Source organism: Oncorhynchus kisutch, linkage group LG1 (assembly GCF_002021735.2).
Source record: "Oncorhynchus kisutch isolate 150728-3 linkage group LG1, Okis_V2, whole genome shotgun sequence".
Classification (NCBI taxonomy): domain Eukaryota; kingdom Metazoa; phylum Chordata; class Actinopteri; order Salmoniformes; family Salmonidae; genus Oncorhynchus; species Oncorhynchus kisutch.
Window position 1 is genome coordinate 60,129,095 of NC_034174.2, and position 21,960 is coordinate 60,151,054.

At 40.6% G+C, this 21,960-nt stretch overlaps 2 protein-coding genes across 7 annotated transcripts in view; both read right to left on the bottom strand.

Moving 5' to 3' along the window:
* LOC109890145 (serine/threonine-protein kinase MARK1-like) overlaps positions 1-14,039 on the bottom strand; it is a 72,670-nt gene extending 58,631 nt beyond the window's left edge. For 3 of the 6 annotated variants that reach the window (XM_031828495.1, XM_031828506.1, XM_031828496.1), the window contains exon 1: positions 13,443-14,038. In XM_031828495.1, the coding sequence (XP_031684355.1) occupies positions 13,443-13,493 (51 nt within the window). In that variant the 5' untranslated portion in view covers positions 13,494-14,038. Of the gene's footprint in view, positions 1-13,442 lie in introns of all 6 variants that reach the window. The other 3 variants (XM_031828508.1, XM_031828501.1, XM_031828492.1) reach the window with 2 other exon arrangements.
* Positions 14,040-20,279: 6,240 nt separating this feature from the next.
* The window catches only part of LOC109890137 (inactive tyrosine-protein kinase 7), a 38,145-nt gene continuing 36,464 nt past the window's right edge, over positions 20,280-21,960 (bottom strand). Inside the window, exon 20 of the mRNA XM_020482098.2 lies at positions 20,280-21,839. Coding sequence (XP_020337687.1) covers positions 21,679-21,839 — 161 coding nt within the window. The 3' untranslated portion in view covers positions 20,280-21,678. The remainder of the gene's footprint in view (positions 21,840-21,960) is intronic.

Consider the following 21,960-nt stretch of genomic DNA (forward strand, 5'->3'; position numbering starts at 1 on the left):
ATTCATAAAGGCATCTAGTAGGAATGGACAACAAAAAAAAGGAGGACCGAACAGCCCCCATTAACATCGACGGGGCTGTAGTGGAACGGGTTGAGAGTTAAGTTCCTTGGTTTCCACATCACCAACAAACTAACATTGTCCAAGCACACCAAGACAGTCGTGACGAGGGCACAACAAAACCTATTACCCCCTCATGAGACTGAAAAGATGTGTCATGGGTCCCCAAATCCTCAAAAAGTTCTACAGCTGCACCAGAGAGCATCCTGACTGTTTGCATCACCGCCTGGTATGGCAACTGTTCGTCATCCAACCGTAAGGAGCTACAGAGGGTAGTGCGTATGGCCCAGTACATCACTGGGGCAAAGCTTCCTACCATCCAGTTAAATTCCAGCCTAGTTAAATAAAGGTTCTATCCAGGACCTATATACACGAGGCGGTCTCAGAGGAAGGCCCAAAAAATTGTCACACTCCAGTCACCCAAGTCACCCTGTTCCCTCTGCTACCGCACGGCCAGCAGTACCAGAGCACCATGTATAGGTCCAAAAGGATCATTAACAGCTTCTACCCCCAAGCCATAAGACTGCTGAACAATTAATCAAAATGGCCACCAGGACAATGTATATTGACTGACCCCCCCTCCCCCCCTGTTTATTATCTATGCATAATCACTTTACCCCTACATAAATTTACAAATTACCTCGACTAACCTGTGCCCCTGCACATTGACTCGGTACCAGTACCCCCTGTATATAGCCTCATTATTGCTATTTTATTGTATTTAGTAAATATTTTCTTAATTCTATTTCTTGAACTTCATTGTTGGTTAAGGGCTTGAAAGTAAGCATTTCAGAGTAAGGTCTAAACCGGTTGTATTTGCCACATGTGACAAATAAAATTTGATCTAGGATCAGGTCCCACTGACTCTTAAACATTTATCCATTATGTTCTAGAAGGAAAAACTGATCCTATATCAGCACTCCTAATATGACACACTTTGTGGATATGGGCCCTGATCTAGGATCAGTTTGGTCCTTTAAATCAAAATGAATAAGGGGGGGGGGGGGGGGTGCTATATGAGAATTCATGCTATCTACTCATATTCAACTTCCAGCTACCTGCCCTTCTAGTAACCTGCAGAACATTCCTGACAAATGGCATGTTGTGTAAAGACGCTCCCTTAAACATTGACAATTCAATTAATAAATCATTCAAAAGCCTAAAACAAGTTGGCCGAGATTAAACTTGCATTTGATTTATCATTATATTTCCTGCACTGATAATAATCAACATAACCAAAACTTTTAATAGCGGACGCAAAACATATTTTTTTGCTCTAGCTCTGATGCAGGTCAACACTTGGGTAATCTCAGTCAGCAAAATGGCTTTGAAAAGACAAAGCAAAGACTGCAAGTGAAATATGAAAAGATATCTACCTCCAGCATACTATCAGATGGGAGAGTATATGCAAGCACTGGCATCAGCAGTAATATTGTCAATCAACTGCTCAGTCATTTGAAGCTATCGGGGCATATGTCCCCGCTTGTAAAAAAAGAAAGATGTACCAGTCAAAAGTTCAGACACACCTACCTCATTCATTGGTTTTTCTTTATTTTTTACAATTTTCTACACTGTAGAATTTTAGTGAAGACATTTTAATAGTTTTAATAACACACATGGATCATGTAGTAAGCAAAAAAAGTTTTCTATTCAAAATATAATTTTATATTCTTCAAAGTTGCCACCCTTTGCTTTGATGACAGCTTGGCAGCTTCACCTGGAATGCTTTTCCAACAGTCTTGAATGAGTTCCCACATATGCTGAGCACTTGTTGGCTGCTTTTCCTTCACTCTGCCGTACAACTCATTCCAAACCATCTCAATTGGGTTGACGTCGGGTGAAGGCCAGGTCATCTGATGCAGCACTCCATCACTCTCCTTCTTGGTAAAATAGCCCTTACACAGCCTGGAAGTGTGTTGGGTCATTGTCCTGTTGAAAAACAAATGATTGTCCCACTAAGCGCAAACCAGATAGAGTGGCGTATCGCTGCAGAATGCTGTGGTAGCCACGCCGTGTCTTTGTGAGACGCAGAGTAGGTGAACGGAGGATCTCCGCATTTGTGTGGTTCTCACCGTGAAGCATGGAGGTGGTGGTGTGATGGTGCTTTGATGGTGACAGTGATTTCTTTAGAATTCAAGGCACACTTAACCAGCATGGCTACCACAGCATTGTGAAGCGATACACTATCCTATCTATTTTGCACTTAGTAGGCCTACCATTTATTTTTCAACAGGACAATGACCCAACAGGCTGTGTACGGGTTATTTTACCAAAAAGGAGAGTGGCTGTGCTGCATCAGATGACCTGGCCTCCACAATCACCTGACATCAACCCAATGGAGATGGTTTGGGATAAGTTGCAACGTAGAGTGAAGGAAAAGCAGCCAAAAAGTGCTCAGCATCTGTGGGAATTCCTTCAAGACTGTTGGAAAAACATTCCAGGTGAAGCTGGTTGAGAGAATGCCAAAAGTGTGCAAAACTGTCATCAAGGAAAGGGGTGTCTATTTTTGAAGAATCTAAAATAGATTTGGATTTGTTTAACACTTTTTTGGTTACTACATGATTCCATGTGTGTTATCGTATTTGATGAATGTAGAAAATAATTTAAAAAATAAATAAGGAGTAGGTGTCCAAACCTTTGACTGGTACTATAGATATGTTTTGTCACATACACTGGATAGGTGCAGTGAAGTGTTGTTTTACAAGGTCAGCCATATTAGTACGGCACCATTGGAGAAAATTAGGGTTAAGTGCCTTGCTCAAGGGTACAGATATTTTTTACCTTGTCGGCTTGGGTATTTGAACCAGCAACCTTTTGTTTACTGGCCAAATGCTCTCACCACTAAGCTACCTGCCACCCCCTTGTACTCAGTGTGACATATAGCCTACTCACAGTCTCACACTGTACCCATTTATTTCCTGAACTGAGGTTGACCGGAGTCTATTACTGCAGTAAACAGGATGTGTGTGTGTGTGTGTGTGTGTGTGTGTCTGTCTATGAGAGAAAGAGATAGACAGTGTCAGGTCTGAATGAATGAAACAATGGCATGGGACTCACTCTAGCTGTGGACTTACTTCCCTTTCACTGCCAGGGTTTGTCTCGCACAAAACACGACAGAGGGCTAGAGCGCTGAGGAATTACCTCATAAAATCAACATCCACCTAGTCCAAGGCTCGACTAACGGGAACAGACTGAAGGTCATTGTGAGGGCAAGAGAAGTTTATCTAAGCTACTGAGGAAGCTTTTTCAGGTCCATTGACTTTGGCGCTGGTTTTTATTCGTTTTCACCTCTTGGGGATTTCAGAATCAAAAGTCTTGAAAATCTATTGTCCAGTGTGGAAAAGTGAGACTCAAATAAATGTATCTGAAAAGGGACTAATTCAAGAACTCCTGTGGGAACTAATATGGTTTGACCCTCATCTTTCAGTAAAACACTCATTTAAAACAGAATATCTATATACTGTGCATCTATTGACCTCTGAACTCAGACATTGAGAAGGAATATAGTATTGTTGAACAATATCAAAACCACACAAGGGTTTCATATCAGCTTATTATCTGTGCTCATTTTGACGGTGATGCTTCAAAAGTTGGAAACTGTAGCCCTGCAAAGACGTGAGGGAATTAAATTTACCAATTCCTCCCGAGCTTTGAAAGCAGATACCTTCCCTTACCTCATTCATGTCATCCACAGCACAGATGTCTATAGGGGAAACTCCAATTATGTAATTTCCCCAACATTCTCTTCTCCCTTGCTTTGGCCCTGAGGGAAGCGTTGATCAAATGAACCTAGTCAACTGCTCCAGCGTAAACCTCAAACGTGGTCAATTTTGTAGATCAACATGGTTGAGGACGTAATGCAGGCATGCCACAATGGCATCGGACTTCGCGGTCCCATCGATAAGCTGTCCAACCATGCAGAATGACAGAAAACTGGGACCGGTATTGGATAGCATCTGACTGACTATAAGAGCAGCTGTTGCCACTTGTATCTGGGCATTCGTTATGAACCTCTTGATTAGTTTATCTCACAGATCACAGACATAGCTACCGACTTGTCTGGTTCGTGGGCACAGAGACTTTCCAAAAGCTAGAGTTACAGCCCACATGCAATGCCAGTGTATCATCTGCTGCACTTAGGGTCATCTTTTTCTGGTCTTCATTTCGGTATTATCGTATCAATTAGTTTCCTCCTTTAGCTACTAGGGAGAGATGCAAATGCAACATTGACACTGGGAGTAAGATGCAGTGAGCTGTGATGCAATTAGCTTTACGACTTATGCAAATGTCCAGTCCCTAACTAACATACGTATAGCAGAACCACTGAGCTTTATTACCTGCTGAAGTGGATAAACGTCCCTAGATTATTTATGTTTCCATCCAAGTGAGCCGCCATAGGCTGCTAGTAAGTATACGCAACACTTGTGTTTATGCAGCGCCAAAGATGATCTGTATCGACCATTGCTGGTTTCTTGCGGGCACTAGCTATAAACGTTGCCATATGTGCCACAGGGTTGCAAGGTGACTCTGCTACGGATCAAATGAAATCTAAATGGAACAGGGCCCTGAGTGGATGCATACTGTCAATCGTAAACACATTTACAGGACACCAATGGACCGTTCCTTTTCTTGCTTCACCCTTACGAGTCAGGGCCATTGACTGATGTGTTGTTTGAGAAATGAAATGCATTAGTTACTTTTCAAGAAAAGTCTGTTTATGATTCATACCAAGGGGACTATTCTGTGTAAACTAATCTGACCAAGGGTAATTTAATATGAAAGGCGCTGTAGAAAGTTAGACATACTTTGATGTCCACTGAGAGCCATGTTCAAAGAGGTTATGAGTAGGGTTGCACATTTTGGGGAATATTCAGGGGTGGAAACTTATGGAAACATATGCAAATTAATATTAATACCATTTAAATGTAGATACCTTTTGCATTGGATATATTTACCATATCATACAAAAACATAAACCTTTTCATAAGTAGACAATTGCAAATGATTAAATCCTTCCAATAGAAATAAAACCTTAATTAAATGAGTTGACTCTTCACATGGGATCATTTCACTGAACAACAAAAGGGAATATTAAATGATCCATCGCGTCTCCCAAAAACATTTTCAACATACATCTGTGAAATTATAGTCTAGAAACAAACGCTTTGGTTATCTTCCATGTCTTGTCCCTGGACCTCAATGTCCACCTCTTGAACATCAGACACTGAGGCATCATCTTTACGGTCACTTTCCAATCTAGTTGAGGTTGGCTCGTTGTCAGGCTCAAAAAGCCTCAAATTTGCCCGGATGGCCAATTTTTCAACCCTTGTCGGTCAGCCTGTTGCGTGCTTTGTGTGTGTTCCCAAACAAGGACCAGTTGCTCGGAGGTGGATGAAGTTGGTGGGATTTGGAGGATGATGAGGCAACAGGGGAAACAGCCTCAGATCCACAAAGTCCCTTCCACCGGGTGGCTGATGAGATATGGTGGCACGACTGCCATATTGCATCTCCATCCCAAAGCCCTTGCTTGGAAGTGTACTTCACCAGACTGCCAAGAACCTTGCCCTCATCCAGGCCAAGATGGTGAGACAGTAGTGATGACACCACAGGCCTTATTGATCTCTGCACTAGACAGGATGCTCTTGCCAGAATACTTGGGGTCCAACATGTACGCTGCGGCATGTATGGGCTTCAGGCAGAAGTCTTCATGCTTTTTGATGCATTTTTAGAACTGTAATTTCCTCTGCTTGGAGCAACTGAAGTGGGCAGGGCAGTACGTATTTCTTCTCTTACATCTGCAAGCAGAGTCAGACAGGATGGAATTGTCTCCCTCAATCCGTGCAATGGCTACTGCTACACGTTTCAGGAGTTTCAGGCTGCTTACCACTCTCTCACAAAATACATCATCCAGGAGGATCCTCTTGATGGGGCTGTCCATAATCAGCAGACTATGATATGGACATTTCTTGGAGAGACTCCAGGGTGTTGCTGGGCAACTACAATGTGGTGCTCTTATTCTTCTCACTTTGCTTGGTGAGCTAGATTACTGCTGTAACTTGACCCTTCACATACCTAACGATTTCCTTGGCTCTCTTGTAGAGTGTATCCATTGATTTCAGTGCCATGATGTCCACAAGGAGCAGATTCAAAGCATGAACAGCACAGCCAATGGGTGTGATGTGAGGGTAGGACTCATCCACTTTAGACCAAGCAGCCTTCATGTTTGCAGCATTGTCTGTCACCAGTGAAAATACCTTCTGTGGTCCAAGGTCATTGATGACTGCCCTCAGCTCATCTGCAATGTAGAGACCGGTGTGTCTGTTGTCCCTTGTGTCTGTGTTCTTGTAGAATACTGGTTGAGGGGTGGAGATGTAGTTAATTATTCCTTGCCCACAAACATTTGACCACCCATCAGAGATTATTGCAATACAGCCTCTTTTCTCTATGATTTGCTTGGCCTTCACTTGAACTCTGTTGAACTCTGCATTCAGCAAATGAGTAGATAACGCATGTCTGGTTGGAGAAGTGTATGCTGGGCGAAGAACATTCAGAAATCTCTTCCAATACACATTGCCTGTGAGCAGAGGTGAAAGAGTTGCATACACAGCTCGAGCGAGACATTCTTCAGCATTTCTGACTATGTACCTCCAATGAGTCAAAAAGAGCTGTTGCTATCGATAAGGTGTCCGATTCATTTTTTAAAACTCAAATAGAAGTAGAGGGACTTTTGTCAGAGGTTGCTTGTTGTGAGCGCAGAGGGAACGTTATGCACTTGGCCAGATTATGCATCTTTGTTGCATTCTTCACATATGATTTGGCACAGTGTTTGCAAATGTACAAAGCTTTTCCTTCTACATTAGCTGCAGTGAAATGTCTCCACACATCAGATAGTGCCCATGGAATTTTCCTGCAAATAATTTTTTTTAAAGAGTAAAAAATAAAATAAAAATCCAATTCCATGTACAGATAAATAGTTAAGCATTTAGATTAAACAACTCCTTTGTAAGATAAATGTTTTAAAATAAAACATGTATGGAAATAGGTGAATTAACACTCAGGCTCAAGCAAGCTAAAACCATCAGTTTTTACTACCAACTAGCAGAAATTTTAACAAGTTAGTTATGATTTAAACACATTTTGCTGTAGGCTACTACACTGCTCAAAAAAATAAAGGGAACACTAAAATAACACATCCTAGATCTGAATTAATTAAATATTCTTATTAAATACTTTTTTCTTTACATAGTTGAATGTGCTGACAACAGAATCACACAAAAATTATCAATGGAAATCAAATTTATCAACCCATGGAGGTGTTGCTTCCTAAGTGGACATCACATATGTTACATTGAATCAATGTGGGGAGGTGAGTATTGAAGCCAGTCAAGCTACTTTACCTGGCCCAGACAAGTTGTAGTCAGATATTCATCCAAGAGACTTTTCACCTGCATTTAATCACATTTCTCTAATACAGGCTCTCCTAGAAGATTTAAAACAAACAAAAAGCAAATGCGCCCCCCCCCCCCCCCAAGCAGTCTTGAACAGTCATAATTACCTTTAGGAATTCACGTTTCACTACATAGACGAGTGCCCTGATTCTTTCAACAGCAACATCAAGATACTAATCATTAGCCTTCTATTATGCTGAACATTCAATAATATTCAAAGACAATGATTTGCAATTTATTTTTCAGCATTACACAATGTCTAGTAATAGGGCACTTAACTGGATTGTAATGGAAATTGGCCCTGCTACTGCAGTTAAGAGGAAACAGGACCCAGTTCTGTCAACTTGCATGTCTTCAAAACCCATTTTCTTTCAGTGCAGTATTTTACAGAAAGTTAACAAACAACTCGTTCTGGAATCAGAAATGAAGTAAAGCACTTCTTTCCCATTTTCAACGGGCTTTCCCCAGACATAAGCTGGTAATTTCAAACATAACACAGAACTGAAACGTGATAGCTGTCAAGAGAAACTACGCTTCTGATGCCTGCCTTTTCAACGTTAGGTTACCTCAATGTAGGAAATGAATGTGTATTTCAAGGGTGAAATTCTTACCCGCCTTAGTCCCAAGAAATTAATATGGAATGATAGCAACACAAACAACAAAGATGTGTAGAAGAATGCACTGTTCAGAACTACTGTAGCCTACTACTAATATATATCATTCCCTCCTGACAGCATGGATCAATACCTCAGAGAAAGGGCAGTAGCACTTAGCTTTTCCATGTGGCATGCCATGCTTAAATGTATTAACTTATTTCATTAGTCAGCCATTAAATCTATATTGTATTGAGGCAATAAGCAAACTAGAGACAGACAATATAATAATGGAAGTGAGGTATAGCTTCACAAAAAAAAAGTAAAGTCATGTGGCACTCATGGAATGGAATGTCATTCTTTCAATGAGCAGTGCATAGACCACAGAAATCAAGGGTTCGGCCTATTTGCTCATGAAAATGTCAAGGGATTTGCTTTATGAGTAGTGAGTGATCCTAGGGAAGAAACACATGCATTCAAATCACTTAGAATGTATCTTTCTCCATTCTGATTGTTTTATACTGTTCAATTCTACCAAAACAAATTTCAGCACTTTTATCATTTCTGCATTTCCTGCACTCAATTGCAGTGGTGGAAAAAGTACACAATTGTCAAACTTGAGTAAAAGTTTAAATGTTTTTGGTTTTAAATATACTTAAGTATCAAAAGTAAATGTAATTGATCAAATTTACTTATGTATCAAATGGAAAAGATGAAATAATTTCAAATTCCTTATATTAAGCAAACCAGATGGCACTATTTTCTTGTTCTATTTCTATTTACGGATAGCCAGGGGCACACTCCAACACTCATACATAATTTACAAACAAAGCATGCGTTTAGTGAGTCCTACAGATCAGAGGCAGTAGATGAACAGGGATGTTCTCTTGACAAGTGCGTGAATTGGACCATTTCCTGTCCTGCTAGCATTCAAAATGTAAAGAGTACTTTTAGGTGTCAGGGAAAATGCATGAAGTAAAAAGTACAGTATTTTCTTTAGGAATATAGTGAAGTAAACATAGTCAAAAATATAAAATAGTAAAAGGACAGATACCAAAAAAACGACTTAAGTAGTACTTTAACGTATTTTTACACCACTGCTCAATTGAGAGAATTTCCACACTGCCACGTAGGGCTGCACGATTTGGGCAAATCATCAAGGACTTGCAATTGTGATTTGACTTGCCAAATAGAGCAAAACTGTTGGAATCATGGAAATAAAATAACTATTCTAATTCTATAGCTAGAATATAATAGTGGGCACTTTGAATACAGTGTTGTTTGAGATATCAACAAATTAAAATGCCAGGGAGAAGTAATTGTAACATAGTAGGAACTAGAATGTTGATAAGTGTTTTCTAGGGGACACTATAAGCTTTGGCTACATTGTATGTTCTCTTAGCTACTTCATGTAGCTAACATATTCTTGTGTTGCATATTCCTCTTTGATTGAGAAGATACTGTTGCACAAATATGCTGATTTTGGTCTACACCATCACTTATATTATCAGGCTGTATTAGCTAGCTATGTTTGCTCTTACTCAGTACATTTATTAGCTAGTTAGCTATTAGCGTAAGCTGCTAACAATTAGGGTCAAAAGATTTTGGGCAATTTCCTAAGAAAAGATGTAAGATGTAAGAAACACAAACCTTTAGTGTCATTATAGAAAGCTAGTGGATTTATATTAAGAAGTAAAGTGAAAACAGCATTGTTTTCATCAACGTTGTTGCATGTGCTGCATTGATCATGCAGTCTGGACACAAGTGTCTCCTGGTTGAGGAATGTCAAATGAGATGCGAGTGACAGGGGGTGTGGCTAGGTCTGTGTGGAAAGTGGCACGGAAAGAAATGACACAATTAGCAAAATAAACTATACAAATTGACATTACAAATGGCGCATAACATTTAACAAACCAAACATTCAAATACCGGCGTAGAAGGTAAAGTAAAATCCAAAACTGGTCCCTGCATCAATACATGTATATCATAAAATACGGTATACCGCCCAGGCTTAAACCAAATGAATTATGCCAAAAAGCAGTCCGCAGATATTGCTGACCCAGTCTAGGTGGATCGACACCAGTTGTAGGCCTATTAGATCAAATTTTAATAGGCCTACACCAACCACTTCACCAATTGATTTGACAACCACTGTGTCATGTGACATTCCAAAAGAATGACAGAATGGTTCTGAAGATTTCGAAAATCTCCACAATACCTCTATTCTCACAAAAAACTTGACTGGCTTCATTATTAAAAGTCCAACAAAGCGTTTTAGCAACATAAAATCTTGTTTAAAAAATCTGCTCATACACACCCCCAGGAATAATATGACACTTGTTTACATTTTCTGACAAGCAAGCACTTAGTCATTTTCACGTTTTCATAGAATGTTTGGGAATGATGTAGAGTAAGGCATGTGAAGATTCTAAAGCAATATAGAGAAGGAATCAAAGCAGCCATGCTTTTGGACAATCAATTAAACACTGCAGTAAATAAAACCTAATAAAAAAAGCATCTGGCTTGTCCAAGCCATCACTCACTTTGAACTGGACTGTGCATACAGGCAGTAGCAACATCGAAACTTTAGATAATTGGAATGCATTCGCCAACAGCCACAAAATACACCTGAATGGTTTTCTGCAAATATATAAATACAACAGGAGTCTTCCTCCATTTGTTAACTTTAGTTAATTTATCAAACAACCATGAAAAGGTAGAGTCTCTCTCCCTCAGTTACGCACATCAACAACTAATGCTAGCCAGAGCAAGATGAGCCGTTTAAGCTAGTTGGCCGTCAGAATTGCACTGATAAACGATGGGAATTGTAGCCTACTCGTCCTTGTGCAGCTTGCGTGCAACCAAGCACCCAAGCTAAGGTTAAAGTTGGCTAGCTTGCTACTTACAGACAAATGAGAGAACACCGCACTCTGACCATGATTAGCTAGGCTGTTTACATGTTATCTAGAGCGTTCGTGACTATTACTTTTTTGGCCTGTTTACTGACACCGACCATATTCAGCAGGTGTTGCGCGTTCGTAAATTCATTAGTTATTAGTGCTCTGAAATCAGAGTAGATAGCCAGAGTGAATTTGCAAACGCAAGCGATATGCTAACTGGATAAATGAATTGAAGTTCTTGCTAGCTACTGTAACCCTCGGTGGCCTATTCATATCAACAACAAGTTCAACAACTAATGTTAGCCAGAGAGAGAGGAGCTAAAACCTAACGAGGGAACAGTAGATAAGCCCTCTGAAACGTTTTAGCTTGTAGTTGGCTGTCAAAATTACACTTACAAATGATAACGAATAGTAACCTGCTCGCCCTTCTGCAGCATGCCTGAGGGGCGACAGGTAGCCTAGCGGTTAAGAGAGTTGGGCCAGTAACTGAAAGGTTTCTGGTTCGAATCCCTAAGACGACTAGGTGAAAAATCTGTCGATGTGCCTTTCAGCAAGGCACTGAACCTTTATTTGCTCCTATAAGTTGCTCTGGATAAGAGCGCCATTTAAATGACTTAATCGCAAATGTTAATGCATGCTTGTCCCAACCAATGATTTATACACACACTAGATGACTGCCAGGGGGCGCTGTGTTGATGACACCATGGCTCCTTCTTGGCACTCCCCCACCATTGTAAAGAAATATGTTGGAAGCTATAGAAACGCATTTATAAATTGCTACATTTATTCCATTACAGACACCTTAATGCATATGTTTAAATTACGTGAGCTCAACATTCAAATAAAAATGTATTTTTTTAGATTACTAATGCTACTGTCCACACCAAAAAAATATATATATATCTCATTTTGCCTTTAAAACCATTTAATTTCAATTATGTAGAATTCCATCAATTCCTATGAAGCTCTGCACCTACTGGGGAGTGTCAATATGGCCAATACATAGCATCAGTAATCCAGGGTTTATATACATCATTGGTCACAACCTACGTTTTGACAACTGAATGGGAACTTGTCTACCTGTCCGCCCATTTGATCGACGAGATATGAGAGATATGCTAACTGTGGATAACAGTCGTTCAAGTTCGGACCTGGTCAGCTAACAAAATTACACCTGAATCTCTAGCCGTAACCAGGAAGGGTTAGGCTCCGTGTTCTTAGCTTGCCAAATAAATGGCTACATGAATAGGTAAGCTAGCTAGCTAATTAGCCACGTTATGACTGACTTGTGATCATTGCCCTTGTTAGTTTGATTGCATTGACATTCTTAGCCTTAGTTACATTCGTCCGTTTTAGTCCAAAATATTGAGTAATTTAAACACTTCACTCGGAATGGCTCGAGGATGCAAAATGTACCAGGCCAGCTGTGATTTACAACATCATAGCAATATTTGGGTACACATCTGCTGAGGAAATTCATATACGGCTATGTGGAAGCAGACTGACTATCCATGAGATCAAAATAATGTTTTCATAGTGTTTAACAATGACATTGTTTACAAACAGGAGGAAAAGCTTAGATTTGGGGGTAAAGACAGTTGAACTAAACTCATGAGGCTTTCTGAGTTATATTCTTAAAGAATGAATGGATATATACCAATCATTAAATTGCAAGTCAACTAATTTATGTAACAACTAGGCCTACCTGTAACAACTACCTGAAAGCCATGTTAATTTTCTTAAAAATTTGAGCAAAATGCATCATTCACAATTTGTCATCAACGACCGTACGACAGACGATGATCATTCAAGGCACTAAGAGACGGCCTGCTGAGATGGATTTCTTCCCGCACGTAAAGGCCTACCATGATCTCAAAGTTGAGTCACAGCTTTTGAACTGCATGCCATCATCGATGAAGGGGACATGGTCTAGATCTAATGTTGCAGTAGGCTAACAATAGTAATTGTCCTATGCTATGGGACATTTTAACAGCGGTCTCCTCCAGAAATTGAAATACCGTGTAACTCTCGTTGTTATAATCAGCGAGGCAACATTGTATCTGATTTGTAGACTACGGTTTCCATACATAGATAACCGAAAGCATCATTTAGAACGCAGTCTTCCACGCAGACATGTCCCAAATTCTAGCTACTACAAATACGAATGTTTAGAACGATAGTCTACAATGGCATGTGTAAAATTTGATCCGACTAACAATTTCAAATGTGCTAACGTTATAAAATGACAATAGCAGAAGATGGGTAACGTTAGCTAAATCCCCATTGCCCCCACGGGCTATGCCGCTAACTTGCTCACCGATTGGTTACATAGACAAGCCCAATTTTAGCATTATGATTCACACGCATCACCACACATACTTAGCAAAAAATATCGTTATTAGAAAAATATAGACCATAGGGAAGAATATACATTGGATACTTACATTCTCTGTATCACGCTCATTCACAGTGGGCAATGGCGTTCTGGTCGACATTTTGTGTGTACAGGCCGCTAAGCACCGAGCTTGGCAGCCGCCGAGAACAGTGCGACGAGGGAAATATTAATTTGACTTTTTTTACACCACCGGCATTTCCAACCCGACCGTCCAAACCGCAGTATTCCAAACTACAGCATATCTACTTCAAGGCCCGCCTGGAGCCAGCGCAGGGCTATCTATGCTGATAGATGCGCCCCCGGGTACGAGGCAAGCGAGTGTAGCGGGCCGAGAGAACGGATAGGAGTTTGTATGAAGCAGAGAATCCAGCATTGATCCACCCTGATAGATGGGCTGAAACACACTAGGAACGCGAGATGGGGGAATAGTAGTAAAAGGAACACCCTACACAGGAGCCACCTTCATTCTCCCTCCCAAAAGCCTAGGATTCATGCAGGATAGCCTACGCGGGTACAACCAATGTTCATGGAATATCTTTTATAGAACACATGCAAGCCAAAAAAATAATATTCCTTCGCAACGCTGTAAGAGGAAAGAACATGACAGTAGCAACGCCAGGTGGCGAGAGAGGGATCGAGTAACATGAATCAAAGGGAGGGATTTTTTTCATTAAGAATGAAAGAAAATATTTGATGATGATGATGACGTCTTTGTAGTAGCAGGAGAAGGTTCTTGATTGTTGACCTATGCTGCCAATGATCTGCCTGTATGTGCGAACCTTTTGGAAAGCATCATAATGATCATCATTCTTGGGTGGAATATCATCTCGATTTAAATTATGACCTTCCTAAACATTTGAGGTACCCTATTTGTAAGCATACAATAATTTATAAGCAAATTGGTCATTTATTCCTGGTCAAAATGCATCGACTTCGTATACATAATATTACTTGTATTTTTTATGTATCACCTAGTTTAGTAATAGTAGAACTAAAAAGCCATACCTAGGACTATCGTCTTACTTGCAATGTCAAAAACGAGTTAAACATGCTAATGTTGCCATCTAGCGTTTATATTTCGGTAACTGCATTGATAATGGAAACTTGCCTTTATGCTGTACCCTTAACAACCCTGAGATTGAATCCATATGCATTCAGTTGTACAACTGACTAGGTACCTATTCCCTTTCCGCCAATGTCACCATCCTGTGTTATGCTACATTTCTGGTACCCCGTGTACATAGGCAGTAGCAACGTTACTCATTGTTTTCTTATTATTTCCTCTGCATTGTGAAGGACCTGTAAGTAAGCATTTCACTGTTAGTCTACACCTGTTGTTTAGGAAGCATGTGACAACTAAGATTTGATTTCAGGTCCTATGTGTAATTTACAAGGTAATGAAATGCGCTTAGTTGCGCTCAAATATTTTGGCACAGTTGCACTTTACAATGGAGCAGAATGTTCCTTTCTCTTTTCAACACTGTTTGAATGGCAATGTTTTACACTGTAGGTTAGTGTAGGCAGGGTTGGGGAGTAACGGATTACATTAACGTTACATGTAAGGAATTACTTAAAACGGTAACTATAATCCGTTACGTTACCAGTATAAATATTGTAATTAGATACTTTTGAAAAACTAGATTACTTTTAAATTCAGAAAATGTTTACGAAACATTTCTTGTTGACACTTATTGTCAATGACATTCAAATCAGCATTGAAAAAAAAGTGCAAGTTTAAATTTGTTCCACCTGAGCGAGTCTGACCACCATGATGGATCATGGGAAAAGAGCAGGAAAAGGCTTTTGTAGGCTTGTCCAAGCTATGTCTTTCAATGGTGCGACTGCTGTCGGCATCCGAATTGCCACGAATGTTAAATGCTTTTCGACCTGTCCCCAAATTAATATAATTGGTTGAGTTTGTTTTGATATTTTAACCTGTGTGTCGTGATCACGTTTGGTGTGGGGACAAAATACATTTATGCACGATGGCGCACGCGCGCAGCAGGTTTGGGTTGTTGTTCACAAATCTAAGTGTGTATTTTAAACCAATGGTTGAATTCTAAAAGTTTAAGCTGCTTATCAATCATTGTTTTTGAATGCGTTTTTGCAACAGCTGCATAGTGCAGATCCCAACCTATTTAATAAAAGTGGGGCTTTTATTGCTCAATCTAATTCATTCTGATAAAAATAAAATCCACAGGCCTAATAGACACGTGCTCAAACTCGCACAATTTTGATAGACGTAAAAAAGGAGCAATCTGTGGTTGCTACATCCATCGGACTTTTAAATTCTATATACTAATGTAAATAATTTAATCGTATTCTTGGATGTAGTAGAACGAGATGGGTTAGAGCAAGCCTACATAACCAACCCATAAAGTAATTTAACATCCATACATGGCCAGCTACGTTAACTTTAACATTGGTTTATCCTGCAATAGATGTTCAATTGGTAACATACATTTGGCCTCTTAAGGGAAAATTAATCTAAAAGTACCTGAATGTAATCAGATAACGTAATTTTTGGATTACCCAAACTAATTAACGTAACTGATTACAATTTGACAGGTAACTAGTAACTAAGGGATTACATTTAGAAAGTAACCTACCCAACCCAGATGGTAGGTACCTGCAATTTACCAATGGGTTTTGAGAGGATGCGAGGAGTATGCAATTGAGATTATCCCAATATATTTGAGCGCAACCTTCTCAAAACCCATTAGAGTAGGTCAGTGGGGAGGGACCTCTGGCTTTTGCCACCAATGGGTTTTGAGAAGGAGGAGAGGACACAAGGAGTGTGCAATTGAGATTCTTCCTGAGATACATTTTACTACATTGAAAGCTTGACTCAGAGACCCATTTTCTCCACTTTTTAAATTTGTCAACTGGCAATCTGTGTAGATCCCCTGCACGACATCTCTTTGCCAGAGACAGAGGCTGATTTCAGATTTAGCCAGTAGGCTTCTCCAAATAACCATGTGGCTACATAAACATAACCTGGGGTGAGAGTTCAGTGGCGTAATCATTAGTCCAAATCCTAGAGAAGTTGCAAATGTAAAATGTTTTACAACGAAACGTTTAATTCCGTTTGGTTCCTAGTGAATACAGCCCAGTTCGGTCCAATGAACTGAATGACATGCTTCCCCAAAACAGTGCACACTGTTCTTCAACAGCTTTTGAGGTATGTTTGCTCCCGTTTGGTGGGTGTGGCCTGGCAGTGTGTCCAGGGTGCGTTTAGTTCAGTTCAATGTTTGCTACGTTGCGTTTCGTTTCCCAAAACAGTCCACTGTTCAACAGCCTTTAGGGTCGTTTTGTGATTTTATATTTAATTGAAATTCAGTTCTCACACCCGATTTACATTTCGTTTCATTACTTAGTTAGGGACAGAAAGTAGCCTATGCATGGGACGCTAGGAGCCAATTATGTGTTGTAGGACTAAAGCATTTTTTTGGGGGGGGGTCACTTCTTGCCACTGGGGGCAGTAATACATAGGGTGATGGGCCCGGACCTTATACTTGGATAGACAGACCATCTGTGTGCGTGGGCAGTGCCATTGAGGCCATCTCTATCTTAAAATAGTCAATTTTCTTCTTCACCAGTAAAATTCATTGGCTGATCCCTCCTGATGACCCAGCTGTCACGACTCCACTGGGTCATCAGGAGGGATCAGTTGGAAGTCCCACCCCATTGACTAAATCAAAATGGTGAAAGTACTCAATGGCGCTGCCCATGCTTAAACACAGGCTTTTGGCCACTAGAGGACTCCATACAACTCCATTGCCAGGGCAAACAGTAGGTTAGGTTTAAATTATAAATCAATCTTAATGTGACTTGGATTCAAAGAATAAGTGCCTAAACTGATGCAAGAAATATGGAAGGAAACTCTCGTTCCCATTTTATAACAATCCAATGTTTTATTTTTATTTTTTTACTTTAGTAGTAGATGGAAGAATCAAGTACCTTTACCTGACAAAGAGGGAAAAAACGAATGAAGTCATGCCATGTTATGTTCATGTAATAAACATGTATCATTGACTAACCCCTTCAAACAGGGTTTTTAAAAACATCTGTTTCTGTTCAACCATACAAGATTTTCTGGTTTATCTACAAGACTCAAGAAGTGGTGATCGTTCAGTTTCTCAAGCCTGATGACAGTTGTCCACAGACAGAGAATATTCACTCCACAAACATTTGGGAGGCAGGGGCAGAAACAAGATCCAGTGCAACAGGGCACAGCTTTGAATAAACAGCATCCTTGCATGCCAGAACTGGAGAGGTGACTCTAAACATACCCACCTTATATCTCTTCCTGGTATTTCCACAGCTCACAGGGGCACTTAATGCCCTGCCAGGTTGACCTTCCAGCTGGACTGTTACCTCAGACACAATCTTCGATGCGAGGAAGCTATAGTTCTGAAGCATTGTGGTTGAGATGCTTGCTGGATTCATCGTGCTGGCATCTTCCATGTGAAGCACTCACGCAGTGACTTCAGGAGGACCTGTGCCAACTGTTTTGCAACAGTAGTTGACTGCAAGTGTGCCTCAAGGTTGAGACGACACGGCACCACATCAGACAGCGACTGGCTGTCAGTGATGTTTGTCGTGTGAATTGTGAATAGCTCCAGAGACTTCACAAGCTGCTCTAGCTTGGCCCAGCCACACTCCGTGCCCGCCCTCTGATTTCTTCCCTGTTAGCTATTGATAGCTAGGGATAGTGATGCACAAGCTACGCCTATTTGAAACTTTGGCAATTACTGGCAGATTCAGAATGTCGAAAATTAGATTTTTGCTCAAAGTTCAGAAGAAAAACTAAATAATTGGTTTTTATTTGATTAGTTATTTTTGCGGTCAACGATAATACACTGAACAAAAATATAAAAACATGTAAAGTGTTGGTCCCAATGTTTCATGAACTGAAATAAAATCCAAGAAATGTTCCATACGCACAAAAAGCTTATTTCTCTGAAATTTGGTACACAAATGTTTATCCCTTTTAGTGAAAATTTTTCCTTTGCCAAGATAATCCATCCACCTGAGGCATATCAAGGATCAGACTAACCTCTACGGGATCGGTGTCCATAAAGCAGGATGGTTGTTGCTAACTTGCGCTAATGTGACTAGAACGACGTAAGTAACATCCAACTTTCCAGGACATAGACATGTCTCATGTGCAGAAAGCTTAAATGATTGTTAAACTAACTGCAGTGTCCAATTTAAGTAGCTATTATAGTGAAAAAAAATACCATGCTATTGTTTGAGTGCACAACAACAAAACACTTTTAGCACAGCAACTGGTTTGACACATTGACCTCTAAAGGTAAACAATGTACGTACATTCAGTAATCTTGCTCTGATTTGTCATCCTGAGGGTCCCAGAGATAAAATGTAGGAACTGGGTTCTATAGTTTGAACCCCTGCCATCTCTGTCCCCACACCCACCTGCCATCTTGATGTGTGAAGGTTAGTGTCTTTCCTGTACGGAAGCTAATTATCCATCGTGCATGACATTCCTGTAAGTCTCTTGTGCGGCTGCTCGGCCATGGAAATCCATCTCAAAAAGCTCCCCACAAACTGTTCTGGTGCTGACATTGCTTCCAGAGGCAGTTTGGAACTCTGGGAAATTTTTACACGCTTCAGCACTCGGCAGTCCAGTTTTGAGCTTATGTGGCCAACCACTCCTCAATAACATGTTGAAAGTCACTGAGCTCTTCAGTACGGGCCATTCTACTACCAATATTCTTCTATGGCGATTGCATGGCTGTGTGCTTGATTTTATACACCTAGTCAGCAACAGGTGTGGCTGAAATAACCAAATACACTAATTTGAAGGGTTGTTCACATACTTTTCAACATCATAACACTTCTTCAGGCCACATCGATGCGCGCACATCATTAGTCCTCAATTTGGTATTTCCTGCCATATGGAAGCTAGAACCATTGTGGAGAATTGCGCAACTCTAATGGTCAACATTTTTCCACCTTGTGGACCATTTGAGTGTGTCGAAACAAACCAGAGCTTATGAAATGTGAGTTCTGGCAGAACTACAAGAAGTTGTAGATGGGGAATACTTATTTGAATTAGCATAATTTTCACAGCATGGTTATATTATGTATTGTTACAGATCATAGGGATTATCTGTCACAAATGATATTAGCAGTTTGATAGAGAATTCTGTGTCCCTTGGATGCCTGTCGGCTGACACTGTAGGACAGGGGAAACCAGGAGAACGACCCAGGAAGCCGACATATCCCGTTGAACCCCAGAATCCCTACGGAGCAGCCATCGGGCCGCTGCTACTGGGACGCAGAGTGGACTGGAGGAAAGAAACCCAGAGCCATATCAGTGGGGGTGATGTCCAAACAGAAGGGGAAGGAGTAAGGGAGGGAGTACATGGAGCAAAATGCAAAGCCTGGGGGATCAAGTTCCATCCTTCCTCCTGAGATTTCTACCTGGTTACTTAAATTTGAAATGGTGGAGCTGGCCTGCATTCATCAGTCAAGGCGGTTTGGGGTTTATCTGGACTGGCCCAGAGACAACCTATGATTCTACCTAATCGATTCAGAACGTGGGTCAAGTGTCCCTCCTTATGCATTCCACATCACGTTCACGGAGCCACACTATGCTGGATTTAGGATTCACAGATCTTCATCCTCCATTGCTCTGCAAGCCGGACCGACCCTCAAATCAAACAAAAAAAATGGACTCTGAGTTTGATACTGATATTAACTTTGGATAAATATCAGATGTGGACAAAGCTTGAATATCATTGCAGAGGGTTATTTTTTGTTAAACTGTTGAAATAGATATTTTTTAAGGTGTACTCTTACTCAAGCTAAACTCGTTAATGTTGTATGCACAATATTTACCAAACGGCGTACAAACAAAAAAGGTACATTTACAACATTTTATTGGACCAGCGCCATGTATATGCCATGGCTAATATGAGTTTGTATAAACATACTTAAAATAGAAAACTGCAATGTATAAAAATGTTCAAGTAAAAAAGTAAATATTAAAACAAAAGCAAGAAAGTAAATATAAAAACAATAGCAAGACAGTAATCTGATGCAAAGTCCTTCATTTGCCAGGCATTTTTTTCAATTCAGGAGAACCTTAATTCAATTTTTTGGGGCAAAAAAAAAATTTGACAAACTATTACACATCATAAAATGCCTCGCACATAAAAAAAATTATATCAAAGAAGCTTAGTACCTTTCTATACAGTGAAAAAATACAAAACAGGACTTTTAAAATAAGTTCAGGTCTCCGAAACAATCCTTCTAGAAAACAAACATTTATAGTTGTGATCAGTGCATGTTTTAAGCATGTATAAAAAGCACTTTGACGAATGTCTACGAAGAAAGGTTTCTCCCACTCTGATTGGAAAAGCTCTGGTCGTGATAGGATTGGATGATTGATAGGCAAATGGAGCAGTAACATTCAGACATCTTTGATAGGAGTACAAAACTGTTCATGACAGGATGGCCTTTATAAAATAGCTAGCCTATAATGCTACAGCTTAGATCAGCTATCTTAACTCCAAAACAGCATGTTGAAGCTAATTCAGGGTCCATATACTACCACGACTATACTTTAAAACCAACCAAAGATTTCCTTCAAGGAAAACTAGGGTTGTGAGCGGTGATTCCATCCACACTCCAGCTAAACTCCACAAGTTCAATAATGCCGGCCCTTTACCTCGTTTTGATCATATCTAACAGGGTGAGAGACATTCGATTTTTACTCCCGAAGAGGTTGTACCTTCATGTCCCGTTTGGCTCTGGGAAGAAAATGTCCCTTTTGTCTTGTCCATTTGCAAACATGAGTAACAGAAAAGATTCAATTGGGGTGAAAACCGTGCCAACGTTAACTGTAATTAGTTTCTAGATTAAAATGTTAGACAGCATTTGACCTGCTAAGGCAGAATATAAGTCCTCATTGTAAAAAATAGTCATTTTAATCCATAGAGAAGGAGAAGCTCATTGGATGTTGATCTCTTCTCGGCTGGGTCCTCATTTGCGACCAAATTTCCTAGTTGTTAAGAGTCTCGTTCTGCTCTTGTAGACGCTAACTAGAGGCCAACCAGGCAGAGTAGGATAGTCCTGGAGTGCTAGACACACAAACTCAAAAGGCCAATACATGCATGCATGCACAACAACAACGTGTATACGTACCTCACGTACACATTTGTACACGACCGCTCTCACACACACACACGTCACCTCCCCACATTGATAACACATTCATACCCTTACACACAAACTGTGCACCTGGGCCATGTGTGTTACACCTTGCTCTCGGAGGGAAGTTCGCTGAGGGCAGAGACGATGTCACTAAAGCAGGCACGGTCCTTGGGGCTGGAGGCCCAGCAGCGAGTCATCAGCTTGTACACCCGAGAAGGACAGCCCTGGGGCAGGGGCAGCTTCCCCCGGCCCTCCCTCAGCTCTGGTAGAGGGAAAGACGTGAGAGAACGACATACATGGGGGTGAGAGCGAGCGGGATGCAGGGAAAGATGGAGGGATAGAGAAATAAAGACAGAGGGAAAGAACGCGTGGGGGTTAGAGTG